This window comes from Hyla sarda, chromosome 1 (genome assembly GCF_029499605.1).
Source record: "Hyla sarda isolate aHylSar1 chromosome 1, aHylSar1.hap1, whole genome shotgun sequence".
NCBI lineage: Eukaryota > Metazoa > Chordata > Amphibia > Anura > Hylidae > Hyla > Hyla sarda.
This window is the reverse complement of record NC_079189.1, coordinates 4365185-4390674: the sequence shown is the minus strand read 5'-3', so window position 1 is coordinate 4390674 and position 25490 is coordinate 4365185. Positions and strand designations below refer to the sequence as shown.

The following is a 25490-nucleotide window of genomic DNA, read 5'->3' as shown; positions in this document are numbered from 1 at the left end:
GGCAACTTTTCCTCTGCACGGTTTTTGATAAATCTCCCCCTATTTGACTTCACATAGATGCTATTATAGTCCTTTTCCGGCTAGGTGTAGGGTAATTCTTTCATAGTAATTGCCGACGCACAATATTTACGCACCGCCTAGGACCTATTTTTTTTTTTTTTGCCATATCTGCTGGCGCCTTGTAAGGGATTCTGATGTAGCTCAGTCTGAGGAATCATTCAGCGTACGATACCCCGTAAGGATAAAGTGTCAACAGAATTTTGGAAATTTTTGCGCATTTCCTAACCTGTTAAGGACGGCGGGAGTATCCATAAGCCCCCCTTTTAAAGTCCTTAAGGACTGAGGGCGTATGGATACACCTACGGGAATTCTGGTCCCCACTGTTAGCCGGTTGGGGACCGGACCGGGATGCCTGCTGAAATCACTCAGCAGGCATCCCAGCACATCGCCGAGGGGGGTCCTGAGCCACCCCCCCTCCCCCCCATGTCGTCGATCGCAGAAAATCGCATGTCAATTCAGACATGCGATTTTCTGCTATTCCGGGCTAATCGGGTCTCTGGTGACCCGATTGCCCAGAAAATAGGGATGATCGGAGCTGTCAGTGACAGCCCCGATCATCCTGAGGGATAGGAGCGAGATTGCAGTGCTGCGATCTCCTCCTATCCCCTGCCATTAGTCAGAACTGAATTCTGACCAATGGCAGTGTTTGACAGGGGGTTGCCATGGAAACCCCCCATTCTGCCCACCCCTGGATGTCGGGCAGAACGGGGGGAGAAGATGGCGGCCTGTACCTGTGCAGAAGATGCCGTGGGGACCGCCGATCATCGCTGGAGACTGCGGAGATCAGCAGCGCAGGTACGGAAGCGATGGGGGGGGTGGGGAGGAAAGGAAGGGGGCAGTAAGCGATATATACTGCTGCCCTTCCTAGTGGTTGCCATACTCACATCATACAATGCATATCAGAGCAAAAACTGAGCCATGAAGGGGAAAGAACTGCCTGTAGAGCTCCGGCACAGGATTGGGTGGAGCCACAGATTTGAAGAAAGGAACAGAAACATTTCTGCTGCAGTGAAAGTTCCCAAGAACTCAGTGGCCTGCATATTTCTTAGGCCGGGCTCACACAAAGTTTTTGTGATACAGTTCCCGTTTCAGGTTTTTGATTTAAAAAAAAATGAATTCCTCAAAACCGGACTAAACTGTATCAAAACGCGTGTACACATTTTAATCCGTATACGGTTTGAAAAATGATGTCCGGTTGCATCGGTTTTTTAAGAAAAAAAGGTAAACGTTTTTAACTTTTCGCTCCATTATGAATAAAGTTTCACTTGTTTGATTGAAATTCCAAGAAAAAAAAATGTGCAAAGTCAAAAACTGCACAAACTGTTCTGTACGGTTCCCATTGACTCAAAAAAAAATAAAAAATAAAATGTATACGTTTCAATACGTTTTTTCACCCGGACCAAAAACAGTAGTAGGCTGCAGTTTTGGGTACGGGAAAAAAATCTGACACAACCTGATGCATCTTTTAGTGGTTTTCAATACGGTTCCGCGCGGTTTTCAAATTGAAAACGTATATGGGAACTGTAGTGCAAAAACGTGGTGTGAACCCGGCCTAAGGCAGAATACAGAGGGTCCTTCAGCGGTGAAGCCGCAGCGAAATACGCTCCAAAAATCCGCTCGTCTGAACGTACCCCTAGGGTGCATGCACACCATGTTTTTGCAATACAGTTTCCCGTATCAGGTTTTTGATGAAAAACGGATTCCTCAAAACCTGACTACACTGTATCCAAACGTGTGTACAAATTTCAACCCGTATACGGTTTGAAAAATTATATCCGGTTGCATCCGTTTTTTTTAAGAAAAAAATTGTTTACGTTTTTAACGTTTCACTCCATTTTGAATAAAGTTTCACTTGTTTTATTGAAATTCAAAGAAAAAAAAAAAACAGTGCAAAGTCAAAAACCGTATTGTGAAAACATACGGTCCTGTACGGTTCCCATTGACTCCCATGTTAATAAAAACGTATACGGTTTAATACGGTTTTTCACCCGGACCAAAACAACGTGGTAGACTACGGTTTTGGGTACGGGTAAAAAAAACAGACTAAATAGGATGATGCGTTTGGCATACGGTTTACAATGTTAAGTCAATGCATATGGTTTTTTTATACGATTCCGTACGGTTTTTAACTTGAAACCGTATACGGGAAGTGTATAGCCAAAATGTGGTGTGCGTGCAGCCTAACATGGAAGAAGAACAACCAAACTAAGTAATGGGGGAGAAGGGTCTTGGTAAGAGAGGAGACCAAGAACCCAAAGGTCACTCTGGCCGAGCCCCAAAGATCCTGTGTGCAGATGGAAGAAACTTCTAGAAGATCCAGAACCATCACTGCAGCCTCCACAATCTGAGCTTTATGTGGTTAAAGGGGTACTCTGGTGGAAAACTTTTTTTTTTTTTTTTTTTTAAATCAACTGGTGCCAGAAAGTTAAACAGATTTGTAAATGACTTCTATTAAAAAAAAAAAATCTTAATCCTTCCAGTACTTATTAGCTGCTGAATATTCAGAGGAAGTTCTTTTCTTTTTGGAACACAGAGCTCTCTGCTGACATCTCTGTCCATTTTAGGAACTGTCCAGAGTAGGAGAAAATCCCCATAGCAAACCTATCCTTAAATGGACAGAGATGTCAGCAGAGAGCACTGTGCTCGTGATGTCAGCAGAGAGCCCTGTGTCCCAAAAAGAAAATAATTTTCTCTGTAGTATCCAGCAGCTAATAAGTACTGGAAGGATTAAGATTTTTTAATAGAAGTAATTTACAAATCTGTTTAACTTTCTGGCACCAGTTGATGTAAACAAAAAAAATAAATAAATAAAGTTTTCCACTGGAGTACCCCTTTAAGTGGTCAGATAGAAGCCTCTGGAGTTTACAAAAAGGTATATAAAGGACTCTCAGACTGTGATGGAACCAAGATTGAACTTTTTAGCCTCAATTCTAAGCGTCACTGCCCATCACGTGTAAACACAGCCCGAAGACTTTAGATCGCTATAAAACACTTTTAAGGAGTACTCCGCCCATAGACATCTTATCCCCTATACAAAGGATAGAGGATAAGATGTCTGATCGTGGGGGTCCCGCTGCTGGGGACCCCCATGATCTCGGCTGCAGCACCCCTGAAATCCGGTGCACGCAGTTAACTTCGCTTCCTGCTGGATGACTGGCAATGCGGGGCGGAGGCTCGTGACGTCACAGTCACGCCCTGCTTGTGACGTCATGGCCACGCCCCCTCAATTCAAGTCTATGGGAGGGGGCGCAGGGAGATCGTGGGGGTCCCCAGCCGATCATACATCTTATCCCCTATTATTTGGATAGGGTATAAGATGTCTAGGGGTGGAGTACCCCTTTAATTCTGATGACAGGTGACATTACTTTCTCATCTGGGCAATATATATATATATATATATATATATATATATATATATATATATATATATATATATTTTATTATTTTTTTTAAATAACACACTTTATTATTATTCTTTTATATAAGCAAAAACAAAAAGAGTGGCCCAGCCAGAGCCCAAACCCAATGGAACATCTCTGGAGAGAATTAAAAATGGCTTCCAACCATGGTCCCATCCAAGGCAACAGAGCTCTCTCAAGCCCATGTCTCGAGCTCTGTCGGGTTGGATGGGGACCATGGTTGGAAGCCATTTCTGATATTCTTCAGAGAAGAATGGCCGAAATTCCCTAAATTTTGGTGTGTAAACCCCAAGAAGACTGGAGGGTGGAATCACTGGGCTTCACCGAAAGTCCCGAGTAAGGGGTATGAATACTTATGTTACTGCGAGATTTTACATCTTCCTTTTTAATATATTAGCAAAAATTTCGTTATGGGGCATTGGGGGTAGAATGATGAGGAACACAAGGAACGACGTAACAAAATGTGACAAAAGTCTAAGGGTCTGAAGACTTTCCGAATGCATTGTACCTGATCCCGGCCATTGTAGATGGTGGCGCCGCTGGTGGTACCGCACAGATCCCCTGCTACCCATGGGATCTAGCAGTGTGGGAAGAGGTCAAAGTAGTGCCCAATTGGTACTGTAGGATCGATGGCCAGGCAAGGTTGTGCTTTTTGGATTATCTAGGTTTATGTTGTGTAAGTTGCCCTTTAAGTGAAGACCAGAATCCAGGACTTTGCATATTTGTTCCTTTTTTCCATGTTTTGTATGGCGATGGCGATCATCAATGGATGATGATGATGTTGTTGTCGAATTTACTAGCACCTGGTTCCTTTAGTCATTTAGTGTCTGATCTGTACATGTGATCTTGTGACAGTGGTCACCATTAAGGGTCTGAAAGGTGGTGGCTAGAGATGAGCGAAGTTACAGAAATTCAATTCGTCACGAACCTCGCGGCTCGGCGTTGGCTGACTTTAATCTGCATAAACTAGTGCAGCTTTCAGGTGATCCGGTGGGCTGGAAAAGGTGGATACAGTCCTAGGAGATTCTCCTAGGACTGTATCCAACTTTTCCAGCCCACTGGATCACCTGAAATCTGAACTAATTTATGCAGGATAAAGTCAGCCAACGCCGAGCCGCGAGGTTCGTGACGAATCGAATTTCTGGAACTTCGCTCTTCTCTAGTGGTGGCACACACTACTTGTTGGCTTCACTACTGGCGTTAAAGGAGTACTCCGGGATAGAGGATAATAGGTGATAACTGTCAGACCACTGGGACCCCTGTGATCTCCCCCGCGACGCCCGGTGTCGACCACTGCATGAAGCTGTGGCCGACGCGCTCCCTCCATGCAGCTCAATGGAAGAGCCGGAGATACCCGAGTGCAGCCCTCCGGTTCTCCTATAGAGATACATTAAAGGGGTATTCCAGGAAAAAACTTTTTATATATATATATATATATATATATATCAACAGGCTCCAGAAAGTTAAACAGATTTGTAAATTACTTCTATTAAAAAATCTTAATCCTTTCAGTACTTATGAGCTTCTGAAGTTAAGGTTGTTCTTTTCTGTCTAAGTCCTCTCTGATGACACGTGTCTTGGGAAACGCCCAGTTTAGAAGAGGTTTGCTATGGGGATTTGCTTCTAAACTGGGCGGTTCCCGAGACACGTGTCATCAGAGAGCACTTAGACAGAAAAGAACAACCTTAACTTCAGAAGCTCATAGGTACTGAAAGGATTAAGATTTTTCAATAGAAGTAATTTACAAATCTGTTTAACTTTCTGGAGCCAGTTGATATATATAAAACATTTTTTTCCTGGAATACCCCTTTAATAGAGATACCATGGAAGGAGTGTAACAGGAGGCACTCGTGGATGCAGCATGTAAATTTATTCAGGTACGGTCACAGGATGCAACAAAGTCAACAAGCCGTTTCACGCTACATGCGCTTATTCATGACTTATGGTCATGAATAAGCGCATGTAGCGTGAAACGGCTTGTTGACTTTGTTGCATCCTGTGACCGTACCTGAATAAATTTACGTGTTGCATCCACGAGGTCATGAATAAGTTACATCCAAGAGGTCATCTACGTGTTACATCCACGAGGTCATGAATTTAGGTGTTACATCCACCATAGGTCATGAATAAGCGCATTTAGCGTGAAACGGCTTGTTGAGTTTGTTGCATTCTGTGACCGTACCTGAATAAATTTACATGTTGCACCCACGAGGTCATGAATAAGTTACATCCACGAGGTCATCTACGTGTTGCATCCACAAGGTCATGAATTTAGGTGTTACATCCACCATAGGTCATGAATAAGCGCATTTAGCGTGAAACGGCTTGTTGACTTTGTTCCATCCTGTGACCGTACCTGAATAAATTTACGTGTTGCATCCACGAGGTCATGAATTTAGGTGTTACATCCACCATAGGTCATGAATAAGCGCATTTAGCGTGAAACGGCTTGTTGACTTTGTTGCATCCTGTGACCGTACCTGAATAAATTTACGTGTTGCATCCATGAGGTCATGAATAAGTTACATCCACGAGGTCATCTACGTGTTGCATCCACGAGGTCATGAATTTAGGTGTTACATCCACCATAGGTCATGAATAAGCGCATGTAGCGTGAAACGGCTTGTTGACTTTGTTGCATCCTGTGACCGTACCTGAATAAATTTACGTGTTGCATCCACGAGTTCCTCCTGTCACACTCCTTCCATGGTATTGGATCTTCTATTTATTCCTGGGATTGAGCACCGTGAATACACGACTTTACCTGGAATCCTGAATTTGGTTGCAGTTCACACCACCTCCGGCAATTTTTAGGCAGCAGTGCCGACTTTCTGCCTTTTTTTTTTTTTTTTTTGCTGAACAGTTTTAATAGAGATACATTGTGTTGGCTGCTACTTTGTGCGGTGGTGAACACGCCCAATTTAGGAGAGTGGCAGCCATTCGGGAGATCGCGGGGAATCCCAGCAGTCGGACCCCCAGCAATTTCTGACACTTATCTCCTATCCTTAGAATAGGGAATACATTTTTATATCCCTGAGTACTCCTTTGGCAAGAAGTTGATATGTTTTTTTTAACCTGCCAGTTCACTCCCCTTCATGATAAACCACCCCCTTCCTTTATTGTTATTATTTTTTTAGTTTTCTGCCTTGATATTGACTTGTATCTTCTGCTCACTCTTACTGAGCTCCACAGACTGGGAAAGGGCGTTCTGCAGCAAGGGCGTATCTGAATCCCTGCTGGGGAGAACTTCTTTCCTCACACTGCTACACACAGCCCAGAGCAGTTCAGTGAGAGATGGGCTGTGATTGGCTGAGGCCACACACAACCCCCTCAGCTCTCAGCGCTGAACTCTATAGTGTACTCAGCTCTGCCCAGCAGCTTGCAAAGGGAGCGAAAATATACAGCACAATATTTAGCACTAAATTCACACTATGCACTGAGGCATCATGACTTTACTGCCTAGCTCAGCTCAAAGGGAAAGGGAGCTGATATATTCAGCTCTATAAACTCTATATACTCCATATACTCTGTGCTGAGCTGAGGTCCCATCTGCATTTGCTGACTTGTGTCTCTGCCAGGCTGCTATAAAATTTCTGCTCCTTCCTAAAACTAGGACTGCAGGAAGGAGCCGACAGAGGTGTTAAAGGGGTATTCCAGGCCAAAACTTTTATATATATATATATATATATATATATATATATATCAACTGGCTCCGGAAAGTTAAACAGATTTGTAAATTACTTCTATTAAAAAATCTTAATCCTTCCAATAGTTATTAGCTTCTGAAGTTGAGTTGTTGTTTTCTGTCTAACTGCTCTCTGATGACTCACGTCCCGGGAGCTGTGCAGTTCCTATGGGGATAGTTTTCCATCATGCACAGCTCCCGGGACGTGACATCATCATAGAGCAGTTAGACAGAAAACTTCAGAAGCTAATAACTATTGGAAGGATTAAGATTTTTTAATAGAAGTAATTTACAAATCTGTTTAACTTTCCGGAGCCAGTTGATATATATAAAAAAAAGTTTTTACCTGGAATACCCCTTTAATTTAACACAAAGTTACAAAATATTATTAAGAAGTATATTAGAAAGGTAATTCATATAGGCTAATCTATAATATATACATTTTTATTACTAATGACAAATAGCATTTTACTAACAAAAAATGAACCTCATACTGTATAATAGAGATGAGCGAACTTACAGTAAATTCGGTTCGTCACGAACTTCTCGGCTCGGCAGTTGATGACTTATCCTGCATAAATTAGTTCAGCTTTCAGGTGCTCCGGTGGAAAAGGTGGATACAGTCCTAGGAGACTCTTTCCTAGGAATGTATCCATCTTTTCCACCGGAGCACCTGAAAGCTGAACTAATTTATGCAGGATAAGTCATCAACTGCCGAGCCGAGAAGTTCGTGACGAACCGAATTTACTGTAAGTTCGCTCATCTCTACTATATAACAAAAGCATGTGTGTTTACATCAAATACAAATCTTATACATTTCATTGTGAGTTGAAAAGAAGAAATAATAAAGTCAATTTTGCCCCAACAGAAAATCCTAGTAAGAGCTCTAAGGAAAACTTTGCGTTATCGCTATGTTATAAAGAAGAAGATGAAGATATCATGCAGTACTCCCCAGGAGAGAACTTCCTTGCCCTTAATCCAGGACTTCACAGTACAGATCTTCCATATAATCTCCCTGATCATGAGGATCTTTCTCCCGACCCACCACAGATTGTTACCATAGGTACAGATCTGAGAGGAGAGAAGCCCTATGCATGTGTAGAATGTGGAAAATGTTTTACATATCGATCGCAGCTTCTTCTACATAAGAGAATTCACACAGGAGAAAAGCCGTTTTCGTGTTCAGAATGTGGGAAGTCTTTCACAAGTAGATCGAATCTTGTTAAACACGAGAGAATCCACACAGGAGAGAAGCCGTATGCGTGTTCAGAATGCGGGAAATGTTTCATAGATAAATCGGGTCTTGTCATGCATGAGAGAGTTCACACAGGAGAGAAGCCGTATTCCTGTTCAGAATGTAAGAGGTGTTTCTCACGTAAGTCACAGCTTGTTATACATGCAAGAATTCACACAGGAGAGAAGCCGTATCCATGTTCGGAATGTGGGAAATTCTTCAAAAGTAAATCGGATCTGGTTAAACATAGGAGAAGTCACACAGGAGAAAGGCCGTATTTGTGTACAGTATGTCAGAAACGTTTTGCACGTAAATCACAGCTTATCATACATTCAAGAATTCACACAGGAGAGAAGCCGTTTTCATGTTCAGAATGTGGGAAATGTTTTACAAGAAAATCAGATATGGCTAAACATAGGAAAAGTCATTTGGCTTCAGTGGAACAGAAGCCAAATGTTTTACAAGTAATTCATATCTTGTAACACTGTAAATAAGCTATATTCATGTTCAGAATGTGGGAAATGTTTTATTACTAAAATCAATTTCAGTATTAATCAGTCTCAAAAGCATAGTTTCTAAAGTTAAAGAAATCCACCAGGTTCAACCTATATCCCTACTGTGTAGATCCAGAAGAAGGTAAAAAAAACTCTTATGAGGCTGATGCCAATTGCCCCATACTAGGGGGAGAAATTCCTTCCCGACCCCAATATGGCATTAGAATAAATCCCTGAATGAATGTTCTGTCACTTTAGATCTAATATCCATAACCTGTAATGTTATTACCCTCTTCTAAACTAAATAACCCCAATTCTGATAATCTTTCTGGGTACTGTAGTCCTCCCATTCCCCGTTATACTCTGGTTGCTTACCTTTGAACCCTTTTCAGCTCCACTATATCTTTCTTGCACACTGGTCCCCAGTACTGTACACAGTATTCTATGTGTGGTCTGACTAGTACTGTACACAGTATTCTATGTGTGGTCTGACTAGTACTGTACACAGTATTCTATGTGCGGTCTGACTAGTACTGTACACAGTATTCTGTGTGGTCTGACTAGTACTGTACACAGTATTCTATGTGTGGTCTGACCAGTACTGTACACAGTATTCTATGTGTGGTCTGACCAGTACTGTACACAGTATTCTATGTGTGGTCTGACTAGTACTGTACACAGTATTCTATGTGTGGTCTGACCAGTACTATACACAGTATTCCATGTGTGGTCTGACCAGTACTGTACACAGTATTCCATGTGTGGTCTGACCAGTACTGTGCACAGTATTCCATGTGTGGTCTGACCAGTACTGTACACAGTATTCTATGTGTGGTCTGACCAGTACTGTGCACAGTATTCTATGTGTGGTCTGACCAGTACTGTACACAGTATTCCATGTGTGGTCTGACTAGTGATTTGTATAGTGGTAGAATGATTTCCTTGTCGTGGGCATCTATGCCCCTTTTGATACATCCCATGATTTTATTTGCCTTGGTAGCAGCTGCCCGACACTGGGCACTACAGCTAAATTTACTGTTAACTAAAACTCTTAGTCCTTTTCAGTCGTCCCAAGTGTTCTCGCATTTAATACATAATTTCAGCCTGGATTTTTCCTCCCCATGTGCATAACCTTACATTTATCAGTGTTGAACCTCATCTGCCAATTCTCAGCCTAAATCTCTAAACTATTCAGATCCATGTGTGTCAGTGCTCTGTCTTCTATTGTGTTATCTACTATATATACTACACTGCCCTCTATTGTGTTATCTACCATACACAATGCACTGTACTCTGTTGTGTCATCTACTATACACAGTGCACTGTCCTCTATTGTGGTATCTACTATACACAATGCACTGTACTCGTGTGTTATCTAATAAACACAGTGCACTGTCCTCTATTGTGTCATCTACTTTTTACAGTGCACTGTCCTCTGTGTTATCTACTATACACAGTGCACTGTCCTATATAGTGTTATCTACTGTTTACAGTGCACTGTCCTCTATTGTTTTATCTACTATATACAGAGCACTGTCCTCTATTGTGTTATCTACTATACACAGTGATCTGTCTTCTTTTGTTTTATCTACTATATACAGTGCACTGTCCTCTATTGTGTTATCTACTATACACCATGATCTGTCTTCTATTGTTTTATCTACTTTATACAGTGCGCTGTCCTCTATTGTGTTATCTACTGTTTACAGTGCACTGTCCTCTATTGTTTTATCTACTATATATAGAGCACTGTCCTCTATTGTGTTATCTACTATACACAGTGATCTGTCTTCTATTGTTATCTACTATATACAGTGCACTGTCCTCTGTATATACTGTCCTCTATTGTGCTATCTACTGTATATACTACTTTACACAGTGTAAAGTGTAAATCTGTAAAGATTGACAGTTTACTGTACAAGCCAAAAAGATCTTAACTTGCGATGACTAAAATAAATTTCTACTAAACTGATTGGCCATGGAGGAGCCTCCTTATTGGTGTACCAACAGAATGAAACGTTTCAAGGATCTAAGGCTGGGTTCACATTAAGATTCTGCAGCATGTCCCCCGTATAGAGTAAGTGTTTACGCATATTTCTAGGACTAATGTTTCTCCTTAACAAGACTGTCATAAAGACATGTGGAGACTTATAGGACATTGATGCTCCACTAGGAATTCGGAGAAGAAAGGATAAATCTCTCCCCTTTTAAGGAGGCTTTCCCTTCAAGTCAGTATTTCATTCCAAGTAAGAGTCTTGGAAACTAACTGGGAATGTATACCAAACCAGAGAAGGAAAGGATACCCACCTGCAGACAGCTGTCTTGCCCCTTGTCAGTATGGAGTAGGGTGTGCTGGCTGGCTAGTGAGAGACCTATCACTGCGGGACTAAAGAGGTAATGTTCCTTCTTAAAGGGGTACTCCACCATAGACATGTTATCCCCTGTCTGATCGTGGGGGTCTGGACGCTGGGACCCCCTGCTATCCCCGGGCCGGTGCTGCAGCGTTCATGAACACAGGAGTGTAGCTGTCACGCCCCCTCCCATAGACACGAATGAAGGGGGCGTGGCAAACAATCACCAACACGGAAGCCTCACTGTTCATGAACCAAGTGGCCGGACCCCTGCGATCAGACATGTTATCCCCTGTGTTGTCCCCTAACATGTCTAGGGGCACAATACCCCTTTAAGGAAAGTGTAATTTGGGCTGCACAATATGAATTTTTCCCCGTACCGCAATACCGGTTGGGCCCCTCCCCCTCGGGAATGAATTATCAGCGCAGTGCTGCGCTGACAACTAATCATATGTTACCCGCCAGCCCTGTTCTGCTCCCCCCCAAATCATGTGACCCTCCAGCACTGTTCTGCTCCCCCCCAAATCATGTGACCCTCCAGCGCTGTTCTGCTCCCCCCCAAATCATGTGACCCGCCAGCGCTGTTCTGCTCCCCCCCAAATCATGTGACCCTCCAGCGCTGTTCTGCTCCCCCCCAAATCATGTGACCCTCCAGCGCTGTTCTGCTCCCCCCCAAATCATGTTACCCGCCAGCGCTGTTCTACTCCCCCAAATCATGTGACCCGCCAGCGCTGTTCTGCTCCCCCAAATCATGTGACCCGCCAGTGCTGTTCTGCTCCCCCAAATCATGTGACCCGCCAGCGCTGTTCTGTTCCCCCCCAAATCATGTTACCCGCCAGCGCTGTTCTGCTCCCCCCCCAAATCATGTTACCCGCCAGCGCTGTTCTGCTCCCCCCCAAATCATGTTACCCGCCAGCGCTGTTCTGCTCCCCCCCCAAATCATGTTACCCGCCAGCGCTGTTCTGCTCCCCCCCAAATCATGTTACCTGCCAGCGCTGTTCTGCTCCCCCCCAAATCATGTTACCCGCCAGCGCTGTTCTGCTCCCCCCCAAATCATGTGACCCGCCAGCGCTGTTCTGCTCCCCCCCAAATCATGTTACCCGCCAGCGCTGTTCTGCTCCCCCCCAAATCATGTTACCCGCCAGCGCTGTTCTGCTCCCCCCCAAATCATGTTACCCGCCAGCGCTGTTCTGCTCCCCCCCCAAATCATGTGACCCGCCAGCGCTGTTCTGCTCCCCCCCAAATCATGTTACCCGCCAGCACTGTTCTGCTCCCCCAAATCATGTTACCCGCCAGCGCTGTTCTGCTCCCCCAAATCATGTTACCCGCCAGCGCTGTTCTGCTCCCCCCCAAATCATGTGACCCGCCAGCGCTGTTCTGCTCCCCCCCAAATCATGTTACCCGCCAGCACTGTTCTGCTCCCCCAAATCATGTTACCCGCCAGCGCTGTTCTGCTCCCCCCCAAATCATGTGACCCGCCAGTGCTGTTCTGCTCCCCCCCCCCAAATCATGTGACCCGCCAGCCCTGTTCTGCTCCCCCCCAAATCATGTTACCCGCCAGCGCTGTTCTGCTCCCCCCCAAATCATGTGACCCGCCAGTGCTGTTCTGCTCCCCCCCCCAAATCATGTGACCCGCCAGCCCTGTTCTGCTCCCCCCCAAATCATGTTACCCACCAGCGCTGTTCTGCTCCCCCCCAAAATCATGTTACCCGCCAGCGCTGTTCTGCTCCCCCAAATCATGTGACCCGCCAGCGCTGTTCTGCTCCCCCCCAAATCATGTTACCCGCCAGCGCTGTTCTGCTCCCCCCCCCAAATCATGTGACCCGCCAGCGCTGTTCTGCTCCCCCCCCAAATCATGTGACCCGCCAGCGCTGTTCTGCCCCCCCCCCCAAATCATGTGACCCGCCAGCGCTGTTCTGCTCCCCCCCCCCAAATCATGTTACCCGCCAGCGCTGTTCTGCTCCCCCCCAAATCATGTTACCTGCCAGCGCTGTTCTGCTCCCCCCCAAATCATGTTACCCGCCAGCGCTGTTCTGCTCCCCCCCCCAAATCATGTGACCCGCCAGCCCTGTTCTGCTCCCCCCCAAATCATGTGACCCGCCAGCGCTGTTCTGCTCCCCCCCCAAATCATGTGACCCGCCAGCCCTGTTCTGCTCCCCCCCCGAATCATGTTACCCGCCAGCGCTGTTCTGCTCCCCCCCAAATCATGTGACCCGCCAGTGCTGTTCTGCTCCCCCCAAATCATGTGACCCGCCAGCACTGTTCTTCTCCCTTAAATCATGTGACCCGCCAGCGCTGTTTGTGCTCCCCCCAAATCATGTGACCCGCCAGCGCTGTTCTGCTCCCCCCCAAATCATGTGACCCGCCAGCGCTGTTCTGCTCCCCCCCAAATCATGTGACCCGCCAGCGCTGTTCTGCTCCCCCAAATCATGTGACCCGCCAGCGCTGTTCTGCTCCCCCCCAAGCCGCCACATACTGCCCTGCTCTAGTATTCACATGTCTTCATGACATTCTCCGTAAGGGAAAACATCACCCATCTAAGCCAGCCATCACACCCTGCCCAGTACTGACAAGGGGCAAAACCCTGAAACCGCTGTCTGCAGATGAATATTCATTCCTTCTGGAGAGATGTCTTGCTCGGCATACATTCCCAGTCAGTTTCCAAGACTCCTGGTTGAAGTGATATACTAACTTGAAGCCTTAGGGGGGAGATTTATCAAAACCTGTCCAGAGGAAAAGTTGCTGAGTTGCCCATAGCAACCAATCAGATCACTACTTTCATTTTTAACAAGGCCTCTGCAAAATGAAAGAAGCAATCTGATTGGTTGCTATGGGCAACTGGTTAACTTCTCCTCTGCACAGGTTTTGATAAATCTCCCCCTATATATCTACATACGCATTCAGGATTTTATTCTCTGTCTAAGCCCGTTGTCAAGCTGTTTCTACTGTGACCAGTTCCTGAGGTAGTCTTTTCCACAAACTTGCGGTTCTTACGATAAAGAATTCTCCAATAAAATCTGTCAAACGGGATAGAGTGGTGTTCATTCCCCCCGCCCAGTTACTCTACGGAACGCTTTTTTCTTTCTAAAATGGGATACTGTGTGCGTACTGCCATTAGGGTCGCCACCTAATGAATTACCCCCCATGCTAATTTGTATAATTAATTATATATGCGTGACATCACAGGATACACATATGGGGTGGAAATTTTGTCCTATTCTGACCCCTATAACTTTTTTATTTCTCAGCAGCTGCGCCCCATTTTTGTTTTGATGGGACTTTTTGATCACTTTTTATTTATTAAATTCGGGAGTTGCAGTTAGTTACTAACTACAACTCCCAGCATGCCCTGATACAGCCTGTGGCTCAGCAGCTGCCCCAAACGAAAACTACAACTCCCAGCATGTTGGACTATATAGTAGTATATAGTATGAGGTCAGAGTTTCCCAACCAGGGGTGCCTCCAGCTGTTGCAAAACTACAACTCCCAGCATGTTGGACTATATAGTAGTATATAGTATGAGGTCAGAGTTTCCCAACCAGGGGTGCCTCCAGCTGTTGCAAAACTACAACTCCCAGCATGTTGGATTATATAGTAGTGTATAGTATAGGTCAGTGTTTCCCAAGCGGGCGTGCCTCCAGCTGTTACTAAACTAAAACTCCCAGCATGTTGGACTATATAGTAGTATATAGTACAGGTCAGTATTTCCCAACCTGCGGTGCCTCCAGCTGTTGCAAAACTACAACTCCCAGCATGTTGGACTATATAGTAGTGTATAGTATAGATCAGTGTTTCCCAACCTGCGGTGCCTCCAGCTGTTGCTAAACTACAACTCCCAGCATGTTGGACTATATAGTAGTGTATAGTATAGATCAGTGTTTCCCAACCTGCGGTGCCTCCAGCTGTTGCTAAACTACAACTTCCAGCATGTTGGACTATATAGTAGTATATAGTACAGGTCAGTGTTTCCCAACCAGGGGTGCCTCCAGCTGTTGCAAAACTACAACTCCCAGCATGTTGGACTATATAATAGTATATAGGTCAGTGTTTCCCAACCGGGGGTGCCTCCAGCTGTTGCAAAACTACAACTCCCAACATGTTGGACTATATAGTAGTATATAGTATAGGTCAATGTTTCCCAACCTGCGGGGCCTCCAGCTATTGCAAAACTACAACTCCCAGCATGTTGGACTATATAGTAGTATATAGTACAGTTCAGTGTTTCCCAACCAGGGGTGCCTCCAGCTGTTGCAAAACTACAACTCCCAGCATGTTGGACTATATAGTAGTATATAGTACAGGTCAGTGTTTCCCAACCAGGGGTGCCTCCAGCTGTTGCAAAACTACAACTCCCAGCATGTTGGACTATATAGTAATATATAGTATAGGTCAGTATTTCCCAACCAGGGGTGCCTCCAGCTGTTGCAAAACTACAACTCCCAGCATGTTGGACTATATAGTAGTATATAGTATAGGTCAGTGTTTCCCAACTAGGGGTGCCTCCAGCTGTTGCAAAACTACAACTCCCAGCATGTTGGCCTATATAGTAGTGTATAGTATAGGTCAGTGTTTCCCAACCAGGGGTGCCTCCAGCTGTTGCTAAACTACAACTCCCAGGAGTTGTAGTTTTGCAACAAAGGAGAGACTGACACAACCAAACTCCTCTCATCCATGAGTTCGGGCCCCCCTCACTACGTTTCATTGTTAACCCTTCAAACTCTTTACAGACACTACAATGTGATAGATCTAGCAGAACATTCATTTCCCTACTAATGTGCACCCTGTACCCTGCATAGACATAACAAAAGCCCTGCCGTCTGCCTCTCCCTCCCTAAAAAAGACCCCTGCCCCCACCTTCCCAAAAAAAAGACACCCCCCCCCCCCCCCACCCTCCCCATACCACCCACTGTGTCTAGTTGGCTGCCTTTGTCTGCCGGTCTAGTCCTCGAGGAGAAACATTACGACTTAGAACTGTATTAGTTAGTAATGCATTAGTGTATTTTTTTTGTGTGTTTTTTAATGTTTTTTTACTCTAATAAAGCTTGAAGTTTTTGTACGGATTGTTTCTTCCTGGCAGATTTTATTTTTGCATTTTCGTTTTTTCCTCCTCGTCTTCTAAAAATCATAACTCTTTTATATTTTCATCCACAGACTAGTATGAGGCTTGTTTTTTGCGCGACCAGTTGTCCGTTGTAATGCCATCACTCATTATATCATAAAATGTATGGCGCAACCCAAAAATACTATTTGTGTGGGGAAATTAAAAAGAAAACCGCAATTTAGCTAATTTTGGAAGGTTTCCTTTTCACGCCGTACAATTGACGGTAAAAATGACGCGTGTTCTCTATTCTGAGGGTCAATACGATTAAAATGATACCCATGATAACCTACTTTTCTATTATTGTTGCGCTTAAAAAAAATCGCAAACTTTTTAACTAAATTAGTACGTTTAAAATCCTTCTATTTTGAAGACCTATAACTTTCATTTTTCCGTATAAACGGCGGTATGGGGGCTAATTTTTTGCGCCGTAATCTGTACTTTTTGTTGATACCACATTTGGGGTTATAAAACTTTTATTCATTTTTTTATTTTTTTATTTTTATGTTCACGCCGTTCACCGTACGGGATCAAGAACATTATATTTTAATAGTTTGGACATTTACGCACGTGGTGATTTTACATATGTGTATTCATTTTTTTTTTTTTTTTTTACACTTTATGGTGGTAAAATGGGGAAAAAAAGGACATTTTACATTTTTATTGGGGGAGGGGATTTTTCAAATTTTAAAACTTTTTTTACTTTCATTTTTACACTTTTGCATTGATCAGACTTATTGATCGATTTTTATTCATTTTTAAATGATATAAAAAGTGACCAAAAATGCACTATTTTGGACTTTGGTATTTTTTTGCGCGCACGCCATTGACCGAGCGGTTTAATTGACTATATATTTTTATAATTCGGACATTTCCGCACGCGGTGATACCACATATGTTTATTTTTATTTACACTGTGTTTTTTTTTTATGGGAAAAGGGGGGTGATTCAAACTTTTAAAAGGGAAGGGGTTAAATGATCTTTATTCACTTTTTTTTCCACTTTTTTTTTTGCAGTGTTATAGGTCCCATAGGGATCTATAACACTGCACACACTGATCTCTTATACTGATCATTGTTATCTCATAGGGACCTATAACACTGCACACACTGATCTCTTATACTGATCATTGTTATCCCATAGGGACCTATAACACTGCACACACTGATCTCTTATACTGATCATTGTTATCCCATAGGGACCTATAACACTGCACACACTGATCTCTTATACTGATCATTATTATCCCATAGGGACCTATAACACTGCACACACTGATCTCTTATACTGATCATTGTTATCCCATAGGGACCTATAACACTGCACACACTGATCTCTTATACTGATCATTATTATCCCATAGGGGGCTAAAACACTGCACACACTGATCTCTTATACTGATCATTGTTATCCCATAGGGACCTATAACACTGCACACACTGATCTCTTATACTGATCATTATTATCCCATAGGGACCTATAACACTGCACACACTGATCTCTTATACTGATCATTATTATCCCATAGGGGAATAAAACACTGCACACACTGATCTCTTATACTGATCATTGTTATCCCATAGGGACTATAACACTGCACACACTGATCTCTTATACTGATCATTATTATCCCATAGGGACCTATAACACTGCACACACTGATCTCTTATACTGATCATTGTTATCCCATAGGGACCTATAACACTGCACACACTGATCTCTTATACTGATCATTGTTATCCCATAGGGACCTATAACACTGCACACACTGATCTCTTATACTGATCATTGTTATCCCATAGGGACCTATAACACTGCACACACTGATCTCTTATACTGATCATTGTTATCCCATAGGGACCTATAACACTGCACACACTGATCTTTATCATTGATCACTGGTTTCTCATAAGAAACCAGTGATCAACGATTCTGCCGCTTGACTGCTCATCCCTGGATCTCAGGCACTGAGCAGTCATTCGGCGATCGGACAGTGAGGAGGCAGGTAGGGGCCCTCCCGCTGTCCTGTAAGCTGTTCGGGATGCCGCGATTTCGCCGCGGCTATCCCGAACAGCCCGACTGAGTTAACCGGCAGTTTTTACTTTCATTTTTAGCTGCGTGGCTCAGCTCTGAATGCGCGGCTAAAGGGTTAATAGCGCGCAGCGCCGCGATCGGCGCTGCGCGCTATTAGCGGCGGGTCCCGGCTTCACTATGATGCTGGGCCCGCCATCATATGATGCGGGGTTACCGTGTAACCCCGCGTTATATCACGGGAGCAGGACCAAGGACGTACCGGTACGTCCTTGGTCCTTAAGGGGTTAAAGTAGTTATCCAGGAAAAAACTTTTTTTTTTTATCTATCAACTGGCTCCAGAAAGTTAAACTCATTTGTAAATTACTTCTATTAAGAAATCTTAATCCTTTCAGTACTTAAGAGCTGCTGAAGTTAAGTTGTTCTTTTCTGTCTAAGTCCTCTCTGATGACACTTGTCTCGGGAACCGCCCAGAGTAGAAGCAAATCCCCATAGCAAACCTCTTCTACTCTGTGCAGTTCCCGAGACAAGCAGAGATGTCAGCAGAGAGTACAGTTGCCAGACAGAAGAGAACAACTCAACTTTAGCAGCTGATAATTATTGGAAGGATTAAGATTTTTTAATAGAAGTAATTTACTTTCTGGAGCCAGTTGATATAAAAAAAAAAATTTTTTTTCCTGGAATATCCCTTTAAAGGGGAATTCTGCCGCTAGACATCTTATCCCATATCTCAAGGATAGAAGATAAGATGTCTGATCACGGGGGTCCCTGGGACCCCTGCTATATCGGCAGCGGCACCCCAGCGGCACCCCATGGCTGGCGATGCAGGGCCGAAGGTTCGTGAGGGGACGGCCATGCCCCTCGTGATGTGAAGACAACGTCTAGACTTGCATTGAGGGGGTGTGGTCATAACGTCATGAGGGGCGTGGCCGTGACATCACGAGCTTCCGGTGCTACACTCGACGCTCTAAGCAAACGTAGGGCGCGGCGTCACGAACTCGGAAGCTGTAGGCGTCCGTATTCCGGATGTCACCACTGTCTGCCTGGAGATTGCGGGGGTCCCAGCGGTCTGACATCTTATCCCCTATCCTTTGGATAGGGGATAAGATGTTTAGCAGCGGAGTACCCCTTTAAAGGAGCATTCACCGGATGAAGGCTTCAAATAGCGCTATTCCTTACATGAGGAAGCGGTACAGCAGGGGGCACGGAGAAGGCTATGAACCATTTTGTGCCAATCCAGCCCTTTGACAGGAGGCCATTAACATCTTCATGTCCAGGTACAAGTGAAATAAGGAGAGGGGCATGCTGCAAAAATTCTGTCGTGTGAATGGTGCAGCAGAACCCTAAAAGGAACAATGGGAGGCTGCTTCCCCATATTTTCCAAGCGGAATTCCACTCGAAAAATCTTCGAAATGAGCTAAAGCTTATTATAACCTTTTTTTAAATCAACTGGTGCCAGAGAGGTAAAAAGATTTGTAAATTACTTCTATTTAAAAATCTTAATCCTTCCAGTACTTCTCAGCTGCTGTGTGCTCCACAGGAAGTTGTGTAGTTCTTTTCTGTCACGACCACAGTGCTCTCTGCTGACACCTTTGTCCATGTCAGGAACTGTCTGGAGTAGGAGCAAATCCCCCATAGCAAACCTCTCCTGTTTTGGGCAGTTCCTGACATGGACAGAGGTGTCAGCAGAGAGCACTGTCGTCAGACAAAAAAGAACTATACAACTTCCTGATAAGTACTGGAAGGATTAAGATTTTAAATAGAAGTAATTTTCAAATCTGTTTAACTTTCTGGCACCAGTTGATTAGAAAAAAAAAAAATTATTCTACCGGAGATCCAACGGTTTTACACTGCAAGACAAGCTCTTCCCTTATTCTTCCTTCGGGTAGAGTGTTAATTCTATTAAAGGGGTACTCCGGTGAAAACCTTTTTTCTTTTAAATCAACTGGTGGCAGAAAGTTAAACATTTTTGTAAATTACTTCTATTAAAAAATCTTAATCCTTCCAGTACTTATTAGCTGCTGAATGCTACAGAGGAAATTCCTTTCTTTTTGGAACACTGATGACATCACGAGCACAGTGCTCTCTGCTGACATCTCTGTCCATTTTAGCAACCGTGCATAGCAGATGTATGCTAAGGGCAGCATGGTGGCTCAGTGGTTAGCACTGTTGCCTCGCAGTGCTGGGGACCTGGGTTCAAATCCCACTAAGGACAACAATAAATAAAGTGTTATTATTATTATAATAACGTCAGCAGAGAGAACTGTGCTCGTGATGTCATCAGAGAGCATTCCGAAAAGAAAAGAATTTCCTCGGTAGTATTCAGCAGCTAATAAGTACAGGAAGGATTAAGATTTTTTAATAGAAGTAATTTACAAATATGTTTAACTTTCTGCCACCAGTTGATTGAAAAGAAAAAAGGTTTTCACCGGAGTACCCCTTTAAACGTCGATTTTCATTGGAGGAAGACTAATGCCCTGGTCATGGGTCATGTAGGTGAGACAAGTGTGTAGCACTTGGCAATGCCCAATCTCCAGGAATACTATCAAGCATCTGGGACTGCTCAGTTGGCAAGGGTACACAAGGGTACGTGCCCCATTTCTCATATTTAGTGGATTCCTTTTAGACAGAGACCCCCAATGTTATGCCTAACAGTGTCGCAATCCTACGGGATGGCCTACGTCACATGCTCCTGCTGCAGGCATGGTCTCCATGGCGATTTCCTGTAGTGATGAGCAGCAGGGGCCATATTCGAATTTGCGATATTTCGCGAATATATCGACGACGATTCGTCCTATGTTTGCAAAATTCCCATATTCGTTATCTTCCTTCACTTTTTTTTTTTTTCCATGCGTAGAAAATTTGCCTGGAAAATTTGCATGTGAAAACCCCCCCCCCCCCCAAAATTACGAATATATAGCACTATATTCTAAATATTCGCGAAATCTCCAAGTGCCGGTATTGGCGATAAAAATTTGCATTACGAATATTCGTGCTCAACACAAATTTCCTGGTGGACCAACTAGGTAATTCCTAATTCTCATTCCCGAGTTTTTTTTCGATTCCTCCAAATTTCACATTTTGTCGGTGATCTTAAAGGGGTACTCCGCTGCTGGAGCCGATGCCGGGAGTTTGTGATGTCATAGCCACGCCCCCAAGATGTCACGTCCCGCCCCCTCAATGCAAGTCCATGGGAGGGGGCGTCACGCCCCCTCCCATGGACTTGCATTGAGGGGGCGGGGCGTGACGGCATGAGGGGGCGGGGCTATGACGTCACAAGCTCCCGGCTTCAGCATTCGGAGTACCCCTTTAAGAAAACTTCACTGGATATTGCATGTCGTACTCTGTATGGCCCAGATTTATCAAACCGTGTGAGGGAAAAAGTGGAGTGATTACAGCGACCAATCACAGCTCAGCTAACGAGCTCTGGTAAAGTGAAAGCTGAACTGTGATTGGTCGCTGGGGGAAAATCACTCCATTTTTTCCTCTCACACTGATAAAATATGGACCTAGGAGTCTTTACGCGTCAATTCCTCAGACAGGAAAGGTTTTATTTCAGCTATTTATAGTGATATCGGGGGGAGATTCATCAAAACCTGTGCTGAGGAAACGTTGCCCAGTTGCCCATAGCAACCAATCAGATCACTGCTTTCATTTTTAACAAGGCCTCTGAAAAATGAAAGAAGCGATCTGATTGGTTGCTATGGGCAACTGGGCAACTTTTCCTCAGCACAGGTTTTGATGAATCTCCCCCATCATTCTGTCCTCTACCAAAGTCCCGTACAAGTCGGACTTAGGCCGGACCAAGAGAATGGGCTCAAATGGCGACTACCACCTCTGAACTCTGACTGGTATCCAGAGGGGCTGTGATTTTGTGGCCTCCCCCCTATACTTCCGTAGATGTCAGAATAGGGGCAGCATGCTTCACATATGGGGGGACCCATGTGCGACACCTCTGAATCTGTATCTATCACGAAATCTTCCCAGTCACAGGAGCCAACCATCGAAATCAACTCGAGCAAGAACTACTGAATACTCCGATACCGGAGAGGTCTGGGGGAATCATCAGAGTATTCTCAAAAAACACCATGGATTATTCACCCCCCCCTCCCACACACAACCTCCCCTCCCCCTACTCCTTTAGTGAAACCCTCTTGTCTCCTCCTCCTAGATTGTAAGCTCTTGTGATCAGGATCCTCATTCCTCTTGTCTCCTCCTCCTCATAGATTGTAAGCTCTTGTGATCAGGATCCTCATTCCTCTTGTCTCCTCCTCATAGATTGTAAGCTCTTGTGATCAGGATCCTCACTCCTCTTGTCTCCTCCTCCTCATAGATTGTAAGCTCTTGTGATCAGGATCCTCATTCCTCTTGTCTCCTCCTCCTCATAGATTGTAAGCTCTTGTGATCAGGATCCTCACTCCTCTTGTCTCCTCCCCATAGATTGTAAGCTCTTGTGATCAGGATCCTCACTCCTCTCCTCCTCCTCCTCATAGATTGTAAGCTCTTGTGATCAGGATCCTCACTCCTCTTGTCTCCTCCTTATAGATTGTAAGCTCTTGTGATCAGGATCCTCACTCCTCTTGTCTCCTCCCCATAGATTGTAAGCTCTTGTGATCAGGATCCTCACTCCTCTCCTACTCCTAATAGATTGTAAGCTCTTGTGATCAGGATCCTCGCTCCTCTTGTCTCCTCATAGATTGTAAGCTCTTGTGATCAGGATCCTCACTCCTCTTGTCTCCTCCTCCTCATAGATTGTAAGCTCTTGTGATCAGGATCCTCACTCCTCTTGTCTCCTCCTTATAGATTGTAAGCTCTTGTGATCAGGATCCTCACTCCTCTTGTCTCCTCATAGATTGTAAGCTCTTGTGATCAGGATCCTCACTCCTCTTGTCACCTCCTCATAGATTGTAAGCTCTTGTGATCAGGATCCTCACTCCTCTTGTCTCCTCCTCCTCATAGATTGTAAGCTCTTGTGATCAGGATCCTCACTCCTCTTGTCTCCTCCTCCTCATAGATTGTAAGCTCTTGTGATCAGGGTCCTCACTCCTCTTGTCACCTCCTCATAGATTGTAAGCTCTTGTGATCAGGATCCTCGCTCCTCTTGTCTCCTCATAGATTGTAAGCTCTTGTGATCAGGATCCTCGCTCCTCTTGTCTCCTCATAGATTGTAAGCTCTTGTGATCAGGATCCTCACTCCTCTTGTCTCCTCATAGATTGTAAGCTCTTGTGATCAGGATCCTCACTCCTCTTGTCTCCTCATAGATTGTAAGCTCTTGTGATCAGGATCCTCACTCCTCTTGTCTCCTCCTCCTCATAGATTGTAAGCTCTTGTGATCAGGATCCTCACTCCTCTTGTCTCCTCCTTATAGATTGTAAGCTCTTGTGATCAGGATCCTCACTCCTCTTGTCTCCTCATAGATTGTAAGCTCTTGTGATCAGGATCCTCACTCCTCTTGTCACCTCCTCATAGATTGTAAGCTCTTGTGATCAGGATCCTCACTCCTCTTGTCTCCTCCTCCTCATAGATTGTAAGCTCTTGTGATCAGGATCCTCACTCCTCTTGTCTCCTCCTCCTCATAGATTGTAAGCTCTTGTGATCAGGGTCCTCACTCCTCTTGTCACCTCCTCATAGATTGTAAGCTCTTGTGATCAGGATCCTCGCTCCTCTTGTCTCCTCATAGATTGTAAGCTCTTGTGATCAGGATCCTCGCTCCTCTTGTCTCCTCATAGATTGTAAGCTCTTGTGATCAGGATCCTCACTCCTCTTGTCTCCTCCTCATAGATTGTAAGCTCTTGTGATCAGGATCCTCACTCCTCTTGTCTCCTCATAGATTGTAAGCTCTTGTGATCAGGATCCTCACTCCTCTTGTCTCCTCCTCATAGATTGTAAGCTCTTGTGATCAGGATCCTCGCTCCTCTTGTCTCCTCATAGATTGTAAGCTCTTGTGATCAGGATCCTCACTCCTCTTGTCTCCTCCTCATAGATTGTAAGCTCTTGTGATCAGGATCCTCACTCCTCTTGTCTCCTCATAGATTGTAAGCTCTTGTGATCAGGATCCTCGCTCCTCTTGTCTCCTCCTCATAGATTGTAAGCTCTTGTGATCAGGATCCTCACTCCTCTTGTCTCCTCATAGATTGTAAGCTCTTGTGATCAGGATCCTCACTCCTCTTGTCTCCTCCTCATAGATTGTAAGCTCTTGTGATCAGGATCCTCACTCCTCTTGTCTCCTCATAGATTGTAAGCTCTTGTGATCAGGATCCTCACTCCTCTTGTCTCCTCCTCATAGATTGTAAGCTCTTGTGATCAGGATCCTCACTCCTCTTGTCTCCTCCTCATAGATTGTAAGCTCTTGTGATCAGGATCCTCACTCCTCTTGTCTCCTCCTCATAGATTGTAAGCTCTTGTGATCAGGATCCTCACTCCTCTTGTCTCCTCCTCATAGATTGTAAGCTCTTGTGATCAGGATCCTCACTCCTCTTGTCTCCTCCTCATAGATTGTAAGCTCTTGTGATCAGGATCCTCACTCCTCTCCTCCTCCTCATAGATTGTAAGCTCTTGTGATCAGGATCCTCACTCCTCTCCTCCTCCTCCTCATAGATTGTAAGCTCTTGTGATCAGGATCCTCACTCCTCTCCTCCTCCTCATAGATTGTAAGCTCTTGTGATCAGGATCCTCACTCCTCTCCTCCTCCTCATAGATTGTAAGCTCTTGTGATCAGGATCCTCACTCCTCTTGTCTCCTCCTCATAGATTGTAAGCTCTTGTGATCAGGATCCTCACTCCTCTTGTCTCCTCCTCATAGATTGTAAGCTCTTGTGATCAGGATCCTCACTCCTCTTGTCTCCTCCTCATAGATTGTAAGCTCTTGTGATCAGGATCCTCACTCCTCTTGTCACCTCCTCATAGATTGTAAGCTCTTGTGATCAGGATCCTCACTCCTCTTGTCTCCTCCTCCTCATAGATTGTAAGCTCTTGTGATCAGGATCCTCACTCCTCTTGTCTCCTCCTCCTCATAGATTGTAAGCTCTTGTGATCAGGGTCCTCACTCCTCTTGTCACCTCCTCATAGATTGTAAGCTCTTGTGATCAGGATCCTCGCTCCTCTTGTCTCCTCATAGA

The 25490-nt window shown here is 44.6% G+C and overlaps 1 protein-coding gene across 1 annotated transcript in view; it reads left to right on the top strand.

Annotated features, from left to right (window-relative positions):
* LOC130306504 (oocyte zinc finger protein XlCOF7.1-like) overlaps window positions 1-25490 on the top strand; it is a 150582-nt gene that overhangs the window by 85988 nt on the left and 39104 nt on the right. The window contains exons 10-12 of the mRNA XM_056552104.1: window positions 6617-6700; window positions 8033-8878; window positions 8947-9034. Coding sequence (XP_056408079.1) covers window positions 6617-6700; window positions 8033-8878; window positions 8947-9034 — 1018 coding nt within the window. The remainder of the gene's footprint in view (window positions 1-6616; window positions 6701-8032; window positions 8879-8946; window positions 9035-25490) is intronic.